General features: G+C 47.1%; 1 protein-coding gene across 1 annotated transcript; it reads left to right on the plus strand.

Moving 5' to 3' along the window:
- The first annotated feature begins 655 nt into the window (after window positions 1–655).
- On the plus strand, window positions 656–1,369 carry LOC149366878 (beta-1,3-galactosyltransferase 5-like). The gene has a single exon (XM_089569654.1). It carries the CDS (start codon window positions 656–658, stop codon window positions 1,367–1,369), a length of 714 nt encoding a protein of 237 aa, XP_089425780.1.
- The last annotated feature ends 10,632 nt before the right edge of the window (window positions 1,370–12,001 follow it).

Consider the following 12,001-nt stretch of genomic DNA (forward strand, 5'->3'; position numbering starts at 1 on the left):
GCGTCACGCAGATGTTTTCGATTCGCGCTGTTCAAACTCCATTTTGACGACGCTGTCGATTTCCACTTAGCCCCTATTATGTCCGCGGCCTTTTCCTGTACGCATGCTGACTGTCTGGACAGATGGTGGGCGGCGTGTCGAAAGAAAAACAAGGTAGTACCTCCAGTCACGTTGGCGACACCGACAAGAACTCGACTCTTGTACGGACACCCCAATGTTTGGTAGACTCTGGACAACTGTGCACTTCGGTTCTTGCCGCAGACGCATCAAGGCGGCGCACAGAGCAAAAGTGAAGCTTATTCTGTCATGTGCCTTCGTTGCACTACTTTCGGTCGTCTTTCTACTCAAGGGACATTACGGACAGCTGCTGCACCGCACGCGAGGAGGTTTCATGACACTGATACCCAGCACCTTCAACATGCAGTCTCCTGTCCGTGGCGCGACGTACGTTACGCTTTCCCCAGTAACAAGCATTACTGCTTTCGTCTCCGAGACAACGACAGATTATTCCTACTTAATATCTAAATTCAGCGACGTCTGCAACCCGTCGGGTGATGCCAACGGGACGTTGGCACTGATCACAGTATTCACAGCCAGTGACCACTTCGAGCATCGCTTGACTGTGCGAAAGACTTGGGGAAGCGTTGTGAAAAAAATGGCGGGCTTCAGACTGCTTTTTCTCCTCGGACGCCCTCGAAGCGACGATATTCAGAGGAGCATCGTCCAGGAAGATAAGCTGCATGGAGACATCGTGCAAGGTACCTTCCTTGACACCTACCAGAACCTGACCTACAAGTCGCTCATGATGTTACGGTGGGCCAAGCACTACTGTCCCGAAGCAGAGTTCGTGCTTAAGATCGACGACGACGTGCTTCTAAATGTGTGGGACCTTGCCGTCACCCTGAACCGTTTGTCAGAGAACAAGGCGCGCTTAAGGATATGGGGAACCCTCTGGACAGCGTCGAGGCCGTCCCGCAGTACGAGTGGACGTTACCGGAAGTGGTACGTACCGAGGTCAGCGTACCCGAACGCCACTTACCCGGACTACCTAAACGGGCCCGCTTACCTCATGGCCGGCGCCGCCCTGTCGCTTCTGGAACAGAACTCGAGATATGTGCCGTACTTCTTTATCGAGGATGTCTACGTCACGGGTCTGGTTGCAGACAGGGCGGGCGTTGAACGGGTAAATGACGAGGGCTTCCTCCCCGACCGCAAGCACGACATTAGACCTTGCAGGGAACCGAGAGTAGTCGCTAGTCACGGATGGAAGCCCCGGATCCTGCGGCTGGCTTGGAAAAGGATGCTGCGTAGAATCGACTGGCAGAGGTGCATGTCATTGGGACTGAAGACCTGGCAGAGAGGCATCTGACGCTTCGATCGGATAGCTCGAATAGGCAACTATATCATGTGAAGTGTCACGAATACGTGGTGAAACGAGCTCGAATGCTGAACACGGTGTTGTGTGAGAACAAACTGTCCATTGGTGAGGAATCAATGGTTTCGCTGGGAAAGCCTAAGTTAAATGAAGTTGTTTTATTAATCGTGTTAATTTATGACTGCGCAACTGTTGAAATATTCTTATCCCGGTGTGTTCTCACTATTTGCCTCGTTTTCGGCTGGAAAAAAAATCGTTTCATGACGAGAGACAATCTTAAAAACACACTAAGGCCGCTATTTAAAAGTGATCAGAGGCATGCGTAAAATTTAATACACTGGCGATACTTTCACTATTTTTGCAAGCGTTCAGGAAGAGACACTACCCATCCCCTCAACACACTTATCTGCATCATTTAAAGTAGAAATTGAATTTTAGACAGGAGGATAATCCGAGGTCCCCGCTGCACTTTTTTTGGATTTGTTTTATCAGCTGACGATGCGAATACATCTGGCAAAGGGACGCTACCCGTTTTGAGACCGACGATGAACTTTACAGCTTGAACAGTGATAGCTACCACCTCAACATGAGTCTACCTAAATGGTAAGTCAGACAAAAGTCGGGTAACTATAAACAGCTACAGATTGCCTATATAAGAAGTACACTCATGAAGCCCAAAATTATCAAGCACTTGTTGAAAAAGTTATGAAATCAATGACGAGAACTGGGACTACGCTCCGCCTTACAGTTTTCAGGAAACGAATTGCAAAGTGGTGACGCATGTCTAACATTCTTGGACAAAAATTTTTAAAAATGAAAAACTGTAAGATACAGGTATAGAAATATTGAACGTAGTGTGGTCTATTCTTCCGCTATGCAGCAAAATATTTCTTTTAGAGTGTTTCAATCATTTGCATCGTGCAGTTAACACTGCCATAGAAAACCAATCAGGAACGCTTTTGACAATAGCGAAAACGTTAATAGCAAAAAAATTCAAGCTGCCGATAGGAGATCTGCGGATATTTTGATCGTTATTGTGAAATCTTACAATGAATGGAAAAACTGCGTTCATAAACTGGTTCCCATTCAAATAAAATTAGCTGTCTTTTAACCCGGCTGAACCTATAGTAAGAAGAGCGAAAGCTCTGTTAAGGTAAGCACACGAAGGTAAGCACACGCCACACGCTTTTGTATTGTGAACACCGCGTCACGTGAGTTCCGGCAGTTGCGAGAGTGCCGTCGGCTCCGCACACGCAGCTGTGGCGTGGCGCAGCGAGTCACGTGATTCCGGAGCCCTCCACTACGGCGTCCCTCATAGCCTGAGTCGCTTTGGGACTTTAAGCCCCATAAACCAAGCTTCTCTTAATTCCCCAGAAGCGGCTGAGAGCCATCCCTCCCTTGTATGAAAGGCTTTATTCATGCATCCATTCTTTCTCTGGTCTCCAAACATTTTTGTCCGTCCGTTCAAGTTCACCCGGACACCAAAAAGCAGCCACCCGTGACTTTGCAGGTGGGTGCCGCATGCGTTGCTGAGCAGTGATCATGTTCCATGCCGTAACAAAAAAAATATCCTCCATCAGACCGAAAAAATCCCCATTTCAGGCCCTTTTTCCGTGCAGCATCTTGAAAACCCCGCCATTTTATTACCGTGAGACAATATCGCTTCTCAAAATTCCCTGAAACTACTTGAAAAACTCCCTTTTCGCCAAAGTTTAGTTCCCAAATTTCCTGAAAAGGGGAAAATTTCACGAATAGAACACTGTTTCCGGGCACGTAGGCTGGCAGGCTATCATTCTTATTCACGTTATTCACGTAGGCTTGCAATGAGATGAGAGGGAAGAAAAGCAGAGGAAAGCTGTGGCAACGTCCTCCACAGGAGGAGACCGTCATCTCTCTCCCCACGCCCCTCCTAGGACCGTATGGTGACAGGCTAGAACACCTTAGGCTAGAAAGAAGGCATTTTTCACCGCCATACAAACAACTGTCCTCCTCGGATGCCACTGACTGGAGGAGAATACAAACAAACACGTATACAAGTCTTCACATTTTACACAAGATCAGACCCACACAATGCCCAAGTCACTCTCCCTGGTGCGGAGCAAGCCCCACGCTCTACCGTACACCTTGGGAATGCCAGGACAAACCGGACAAAACGTTAATGGTGCCACAACCGACACAACAGCAGTGGGAGGAGGTCCGACCAGCGACCAGCAAACCTGGATCATCCAGCTAATCCGCTAGTCACCTGCCGCCAGTGGAGCCCCGGACTAGGAGCCCCGACCACCGGACTCCTGCTAATTACTCTGTTCTAATTAAAAGTTTTCTCTCTTTCTCTCTGTTCCGTCCGCAACTTTCGCTCCGAGCACAGTAAACGAAGCTAGAATACAATGTTATCAGGTGGACTTCGATGACTAAGATCAAAACGAGAGATATATAGCAGTCATCATCATCATCATCAGCCTGACTACACCCACTGCAGGACAAAGGCCTCTCCCATGTCTCTCGAATTAACCCTGTCCTTTGCCAGTTGCGGCAGCGATGGCGTAGAGGCAGAGCATCCGCCTCGCGTGCAAGAGGACCGGGGTTCGAATCCCGGTGCCACGCAATTCTCCACCAGACTAAAAAAAAAACTTCGCGTGTCGATGCAATTGCATAGCAGTAGGTGAGGGAAAAAATAGCTTCGACAGAATATATTCGCGTATGTGAGAGCTCCTTCAATAAAGAGGACAGATTGTCGACGTAGTCATCATGTCAGAACTTTCAATGTATTCCCTAAGTAGTACGTTGAGGCGTTAGCGCCAAAATACATGCCATTTTTTTTTTTCATTGTTCATTGCGCCAGGGTCGGCAATTCCCTTTTCTCTGCAATGTCGCCATCTGTCGCCCTGCTGCAATTGAATTAATCCTCCTAGTTTTCATTCTCCGCAAGCATTCCTGGTCCGTTCGTTTCAATTCTCCCTTCTCTCCCCGTTTCCTGCTCTCGCACCGATAAGCTTCGGCGATCAGCACATTCTCACATCGATCAGAACATAGCGTAGCCATGCGCTCTAAACATAAAGGAGTGAAAAGGGAGTAATGTTGTCATCTAGCGCTTAAAATGGTGCGCGCTATAGAGAAGAGCTTACTCCCTTTCTACACCCCTATAGGTGTATTCGTGCTTAGAGAGCAAGGTCTGTTACACCAGCCTCGTTACTCCACTTGGTTCAATATCCACACTATACTATGCCCCCTTACACTTGGGGATGCTATGCTACTCTTTCCATAGAGTTTCTTACTATTACCTAGAGGGAAAGCTGGCGGCGCTGCACTTCAGCCACCATGGACGCATGCCCAAAGCATCATGGGGCGGTGAGCTACTTGTTGCGGAACAGTCGTAGTTTTTCGGGAACACGGAGTGGCACTACTAAGATGTTTCATTCCGAAAACGCTGTTCGTGTGTGTGCAGCATGGTGCGCAGACGACATTCGCGCGAATGCAGAGTGTAAAAACCATAGTAGTGAAACCGCCACGACACACAACGCCAATAAAAGGTTTCACTTTTCCAAAATGTTATTAAAAAACCTTTTGAAGTATTTAAGCAACTAAATTTTTTTTAAAACATATTTCCTTTTAAAAGCGCACTTGTTGAGCACCAAATATTAGTTTTTATAGTGTTCACTACTTGGCCAATAGGAGAGCGAGTCGTCTCTTATTTTAGGCAAACTTTGCACTTAAAGGCTTTTCTGCTCGTTTATTGCAATTCACAGACAGGATATTGAACGTTAGGACATTCGTATTTATTGAACAGCTTTATTTTTGCATTATTTTTTGGCGAAAAGTTGCAGTTCCGCAACAAGTAGCTCACCGCCCCATGATGCTTTGAGCGCCCATGGTGGCTGAAGTGGTCTCGAGGGGTCGCCATGTAAACTCCCATAGACGGGCTGCCAGCTTTCCCTCTAGGTAATAGTAAGAAACTCTATGACTCTCTCTGCCTGCCATAGGGAAACTATGGCTTGACCCAATCCTGGCCCCCATAGAATGGGATCCCCTAACAGGGCGGCGGAATTTCAATGGATGCGAAAAGCAATTACGGCCGTGCTCTGTACGATGTAGGTGCACGTCAGAAAACACCCGGTGGTCGGAATTGACCCAGGTCACTCCGCTATATTGGCACTTTCTCTATTCCACCTTTTACGCTCTCTTTCATGCGTAAATTGGCTACGATGAAATGGAAGGCGCAGGAATTTTTCCACTTTTCAACAGTTGAGCCACGCGTTGAGAGAGCAGATGAAGGAGAAATTGAAAAAAGGATCTTGAATAAACAGCGCGAACGAAGACGAGCACAAAAGACAAGAAAACGGACGACACAGCGCTGACTTGTCTTTCTTGTCTTTTGAGCTCGTCTTCGTTCGCGCTGTTTATTCAAGATGCTTAACCAACTAGCCCGCCAAAACGTGAAAAAAGGAACAGAGGAACGGGGGACGTAGTGAATGGCTCCGGATTAGTTTCTATCACTTGTCGCACAGTCTACGGGCGTCTGTTTCATTTCGCCTCCATCTAAAGCCGGCCGTCGCGGCCAGGACTTTATCAAGCATCCTCGAGCTCATCAGCTGAATGCCGTAACCAGTGAGCCGCCGCGAAGGGGGGGAAGGGGGGGGGGGGGACTTTAGCTTCATTATTTCCATTACGGTCAGGTCATGAGTGGGCCAGTCACTGCACATTTGCTTTTCTCATAAAAAAAAAAGTTATTTTTTCATCGCATGGCGGCAGTTTGTAGCGCATGTAACTTTATCACCGGACCCATGCCGTGAGAGGATTTTAAGAGCGTTAGGTCTTAGTCACCACGTTTCGAGATTTCGTGGGGCCTGCTACCACCCTGAGATCACAGCGCCATCTGTGGCAGCAACTAGAAAACAGCACATCTTGCATTCAGACTTGTAGCGCCATCTACAATAGCATTGTAGAAACAACCCCCTGCCAGCAAAATGTTTGTGTTTATCATATGGGGAAATAAACGCAGAAATTCATATTCCCATTGGTGTACCTCCCTTTAATCTCATTCATATCAATTCTAGTAAACCAAACAGCTAACGCTCGTTACTTCAATGTCTTCCAGACGGTGGCGGCCTGTTTTTAGCAGTGGCGTCTGTGACCAACGACTGCCGCTGGTTAATGTTTGTTATCAACATGTGGGAGCATGGCTACACTGGTTGAAGATTGAAAGCAGACAGACGAGTGCTGACCGTGACCTAACGTATTGGCTGAAGATGGCCATTAAACTGTAGACTGAACGATAACATCGTAACAAATAGCTGAAGGACGAAAGAAACTAAGGCAAATAAAGGAATGGCTGCAAGGCCAAACCTGACAGGGCGGCTGACTCGTGTTTTGTGTTTCTAGAATATTTATGATTACACTTTTCGCTGTGCATATACAGACTCAGGTCTGATAAAAACTGCCCCCTGTCCCGTATTGTCCTCTCTTGAACGTTCCATTTGCGCAACTCATTTTTCAGTCGTTATGAACCAACTCGCCCAACATCGCATCGTGCTGATAAAAACATAATTTGACAGACAGTCGCAACCACAACTGTCACGTTTGAAAGACTTGCAACTTTAAGTTAAACGTTCTCTTCTTCGCTTCTTACCTCTGTTTCAAGCGTTATATGCTTACGCCAAAAGCAACCAACTCGCCCAGAAAGCTATTCTGGGGCCGTATTCCATTAGCCACTGTCGGTTTGGTGACGCGTCATTGGTCACTCAGATATACCGGCGGCTATCAAGCGTCTGTGGAAAGCAACACAGTCATTAGGTGGTTGGTAACCGGACCTCACACGTCGCAGCCAATAGCAGCCAGTAGTCAGGTCCGGTCTCCTGACAAAGCACTGCGATGCACTTCACCATTCGTTGCATAGCGCAGCCAGCGGCAGCCAATGGAAAGGTCTGATCGCCAGCCCCCCAATGGCCGGTCGCTTCTCACAGACGCTTGTAAGCCGAGGGTATATCTGAGTGACCAATGACAGACGACCTTATGGATGCTAAATGTAGGATGGAAGATGGAAAAGCTTCAGGATACGGCCCCTGGTGACAGTGAGCGCTCGTACCGTCTGTTTCTATACTCCATTTCATGCATAATGTCAACGCTGCCAAAGCCAGCGCTCCTGTTCGCGCAAGCTAAGTCCGCACACGAAAAGTAGTTCGCCATACAACCAATGTGAACACGGTCATATTTCGTTTCGACAGATATCAGGTACTGCGACCGGCAACTTCCTGCACTTCTTTTTCTGTCTTGCCACATTTTCGTGCTGCGACTCATTGAGACTTCGAGAAGTAAAAATGACATGTGGCAGCATGATACGCGGCTTCTTGGGCGAATCACTCTGGCTTCATCAGCGCCTAAAAAGTAGAACAGACTCAAATAAGATTATAGCTAGAGGGCCCGAACACTGAGCGTCTCACAGCTTCGACCATGATTACCAATGTTGTTGTTATTGTTGCTGTCCTCAGGAAGATAGTGGCGCATACCCACTGCAGGATATTGGCCAAGACACAGGCGGCGACTGACAACTGCTCAAAACGCTAAAATAAAAAAATTAAACATAAATATAAATAAAATTATATTAACAATTATTAATAATAATAGATAAAAAGGAATTCAGATTTGATTATTTAAAAAAATCTAACACTAAGATTGGTGACTGAAAATGGGAATGGGGCTGAACATGCCGTGTTTAGGAAGCTTTGGTTGCAGGTGAATTTTGAACATGAGTAGCCAGAAGATAGATTAAAGAAAAATTCCCGATGCTAGCTCTTTGTTTTATACTGCTCTTTGTCTTCGTCCAAACACTCATCAAGGCTTCCAGCGGAACGAATGGTACGTGGCGGTGTGATACGGGTTTGGGGGCGCTCTACTTCCACAGCCTCCGCTGCGTTGCGTGCTGTATATAAAACGGAGTATACGGAATAGGCAGCACGGAACCACCTTCGCTGTTCCTTGCTGCCGTCGCTTTAGTATAGTGGACCCGTACCAACTCTCTAACTTAGTTATGTCTTGTCTTGAATAAAGCTTTTCACTCTCAGGACGCTCATATGCACTTTTTCAGAATTTACGCAACACCCCCGTCGTTGTCTTCGTCGTCTGTATAGGCTACCACACGTGTCACGCGCAGAGAAGGAAGAAGAGCAGGCGCGTGACTCACAGCCGAGGTCCCTGCGTCCGAAGCCTTTCGCTGCGTCTACCAGGATTCGGCCGGTACCGCGCGCTGATTTCCCCTTCCCGACCACCTCCTGCTCTCACGAACCTCGACGTCACCGCTGCTAGGTCGTCGGCATGGAGAAATCCTCTGCGACCGCGACCAAAGGCACCAGGCACCGTCACAACAAGGTAAGCCTCGAGAAGCCTAGCTGAACCTCAACCGGCGGCTGATTAGCACTTACAGTATGCGCCATACTTAGAGGGAACACGGCAACGCATGGTCGCCGCGCTCCTACAAGCGCAGCCGCCGACAGCCGGCGACAATGGGCGGCACCAGACGCATGCGCGGAGGGAGCAGGTTGGTTGGTTTATTGGGGTTTAACGTGTCCAAAGCGACTCAGGCTATGAGGGACGCCGTAGTGAAGGGCTCCGGAAATTTCGACCACCTGGGCTTCTTTTAACGTGCACTGACATCGCACAGTACACGGGCCTGTAGAATTTCGCCTCCATCGAAATTCTACCGCCAGTAGCAAAGCAAACAACCTTTTTTCTTATCAACAATAGGCAATTAGACTACCTGACAGGTTATTCCTATTCGCTCCATCCCTTATTAGACTATTAGATGTCGATCCGCAAATAGGCTCTTAGGATTTGAAACTGATGGAATGTTAGGTTCTCTGATGTTAGAAGATAGCATTTTCAGGCCTGAAGCACACTTTCATTAACATCCTCTGTGAGCACTGCAACGTCATAAGGACACAGAGTATACCTCCTATTCACACAAGTGTTCCTTTGCATACATCATCCTGGAAATTCACCTCTTTTCACAGACGTGCTTGAGCTGGGCTCTTGTATTTTAGTTCAGCACATTAAACATGACGACTCACAGGCCATGTAGTTACTCTAGAACCTGATAACAGCGCCAAACCTTCGGAAATGCCGATAACTCAGTCCAGAGTTTTTTTAAGCTGGCGCGAACAATGTCTTTCTCGACAACTTTCTTGGTCGTTCTGGAGTATCTCCAGCAAAGATCGAAAATCAAAACGTCCTCTGAACCTATACCTCTTCAAATCTTGTGAAGGCATGCATTTCACTACTCTTAAATCCACTGAAAGCTAACTTCACAATGTTAACTTCACACTCTGCCCACTGCTTATAAAAATATGCAGTAATACATGTAACTGCCAAACATGTCACGTGAAAATAACAGCAAGTTAATCATAAAACAGGCATAAAATGAACGCAATGAAAAGCGCCCATGACAGCACAAAAACGAAATATGAACTGAAGGCAAACAGTTACGCCTCCAACAGGTCCTGCCAGAAGAAGCAGGATTAGTGCATCGTACAATATATTCAGAAAAAGTAAATAGGTACTTTATAACCATGGTATTTTGAACTAATACAAAAAAGAAATTAGTAAAATATATCTTTTTGTTCACTGCTGTGAATAGAAAGCCTTCCCTTGGCTCTTATAGCTCCTCTGAACAGTGCATCCATATGTACTGGTGGTGAGTTGATCAGCAGACCTATTTAAGTATTACGACTACATATTCGTTACGTGTCGGGCAAAAAAGGGCAGGTTTAACTGAAAATTTTTCTTAAATGAGGTGCACAATATTTGCTGACGCGGAAAAAAACATTAGTGCTATTCTTTTCAAATTGTTCCTTTTGCTTCCTCTTAGAGTGATAAAAACTTGTATCAGGATAATTGGGGACATATGCAGCAAACACAAAGATGTTTTATGCCAATACAAAATCGTATCAGACTGATAGGAGGCCATGGAGTAAATGCAAGGGTGTATTAGACCAATACAAACTCGTAGCAGACTTATACGGGCCTGTGCAGCAAATAAAATAATGCATTAAACCAATACAAACTCATGTCATACTATTAGATTTATGCAGCAATACAATAACTCATTATACCAATACAAATTTCTACTAGAATTTTTTGTCAAGTCGGCCGCCCTTTCAAGGGTCTGTAACCACAGTGTTTCCTCGTTACAGAAAAAGAAGTACGAAGCGGTAAGTGCTGCCACCTCGCAAGAGGCGATGACATAAAACGACTTCAAATTTATTTTGTAGCGAAAGTTACATTGGCCGCGAACTTGCAATTTCGCTGTGGCGGTGCTCCGAGGAGCCACAGAGACCAACCTTGAGCCGTTGCCTAGCAACCGCCGCAGCTGGCGGACGCCGCGCGCTCGCCGCGCCATCTGGCATGATGTCACACCGTACGCCTCGCCGCTGAGCCGCCGCCGCCGTTTGGTATGACGTCACACCGCTTGCCTCGTCGTTGCGCTCGCTTCGCCAGCTGTGTAGCATGCCTGATAACATGTCGGAGGATCGAAAACGATTTCTCGTCTATAATGCAACAACAACATATCTAGACAACCAAACTAACCTGGACTTGCAATCAAGATTAACCAAGGCTAACCAAACTATGCCTTAGCTTTCGCTACGTATATCCGGGCATAGCCGAGCTAAGCCATCGCCAAATTTTTTCAGACGGTATTCACCTGCATAATTCAACCTTGACAGTTAACTAGCTGACTTACGACCACATACGACGTAATCTAAGCTAGCCCCCTAACTAGCCCGATCAGCCACTCCCGTAATCTCCAAGGTCGACGAAAGCCGCTTATATAGCGACAACCATGCTAAAATCAAGGGCGTCGCGAAAGACTAGTGGCTTTATTTCTGTGAAGGCGAAGTTACATAAGCCTAGTTTTAAGGCGAAAGCCTTTAGTGCCTCATCGTTGTGGACAGAAGCTTGTCGACAGAAGGTAGTCAGCAGAGGTGTCCCGCTTTTCGGTTGGTCGAAATGGTCATAACGTCAGAGTGCGCGTATTCGAAGTAATGATGTCATCCACGGATGCCTGACGCCCCCTTTTGGAGCAGACGACAACTAAAATCATTGTCGTCCGCTCCGACAGGTGGCGTAAGGCGTCCGTTGATGTCGACATTACATACCTCATTACTGCGAACAGAGCCATGGATACAACCGAACTCATTGAAGCAGAGAGAGAGTCGTGCTAAAGAAGCAGTCCAAGTCGGCAGTCAAAGTGTGTAGTCAAATAAAGCCCTAGCACAGCACAAACAGACTCGCGGTCAATGTCAAACAGTGCGCCAGGAAAGGCTTTCGCCTTGCAGCACTTTAGAGAGCCAAAGTGCCCCCTGAATTTTTAAACCTGGTTTGGGCTCCGCGGATTACGCACCGATTTTTCTTGTGCGGGCATCTCAGAAAGTGCTATAGGCACTCTACCATATCAAAAATATGTTACAAAGCAGTGGCTTAGTTGTCTGAGCATCCGCCTCACGCGCGGGAGGTTCGGGGGATCAATCCCGAGTGCCGCTCGACACCCACCGGTGATACCATTGATATAAGCTTCTCAATGACCTGTTGCTCGGCTTACCAAGGATGAAATGCTTGGAAGACGGGTCTTTGACCCCA

Source organism: Amblyomma mixtum, chromosome 1 (assembly GCF_055824585.1).
Source record: "Amblyomma mixtum isolate Tamu chromosome 1, ASM5582458v1, whole genome shotgun sequence".
Taxonomy (NCBI): domain Eukaryota; kingdom Metazoa; phylum Arthropoda; class Arachnida; order Ixodida; family Ixodidae; genus Amblyomma; species Amblyomma mixtum.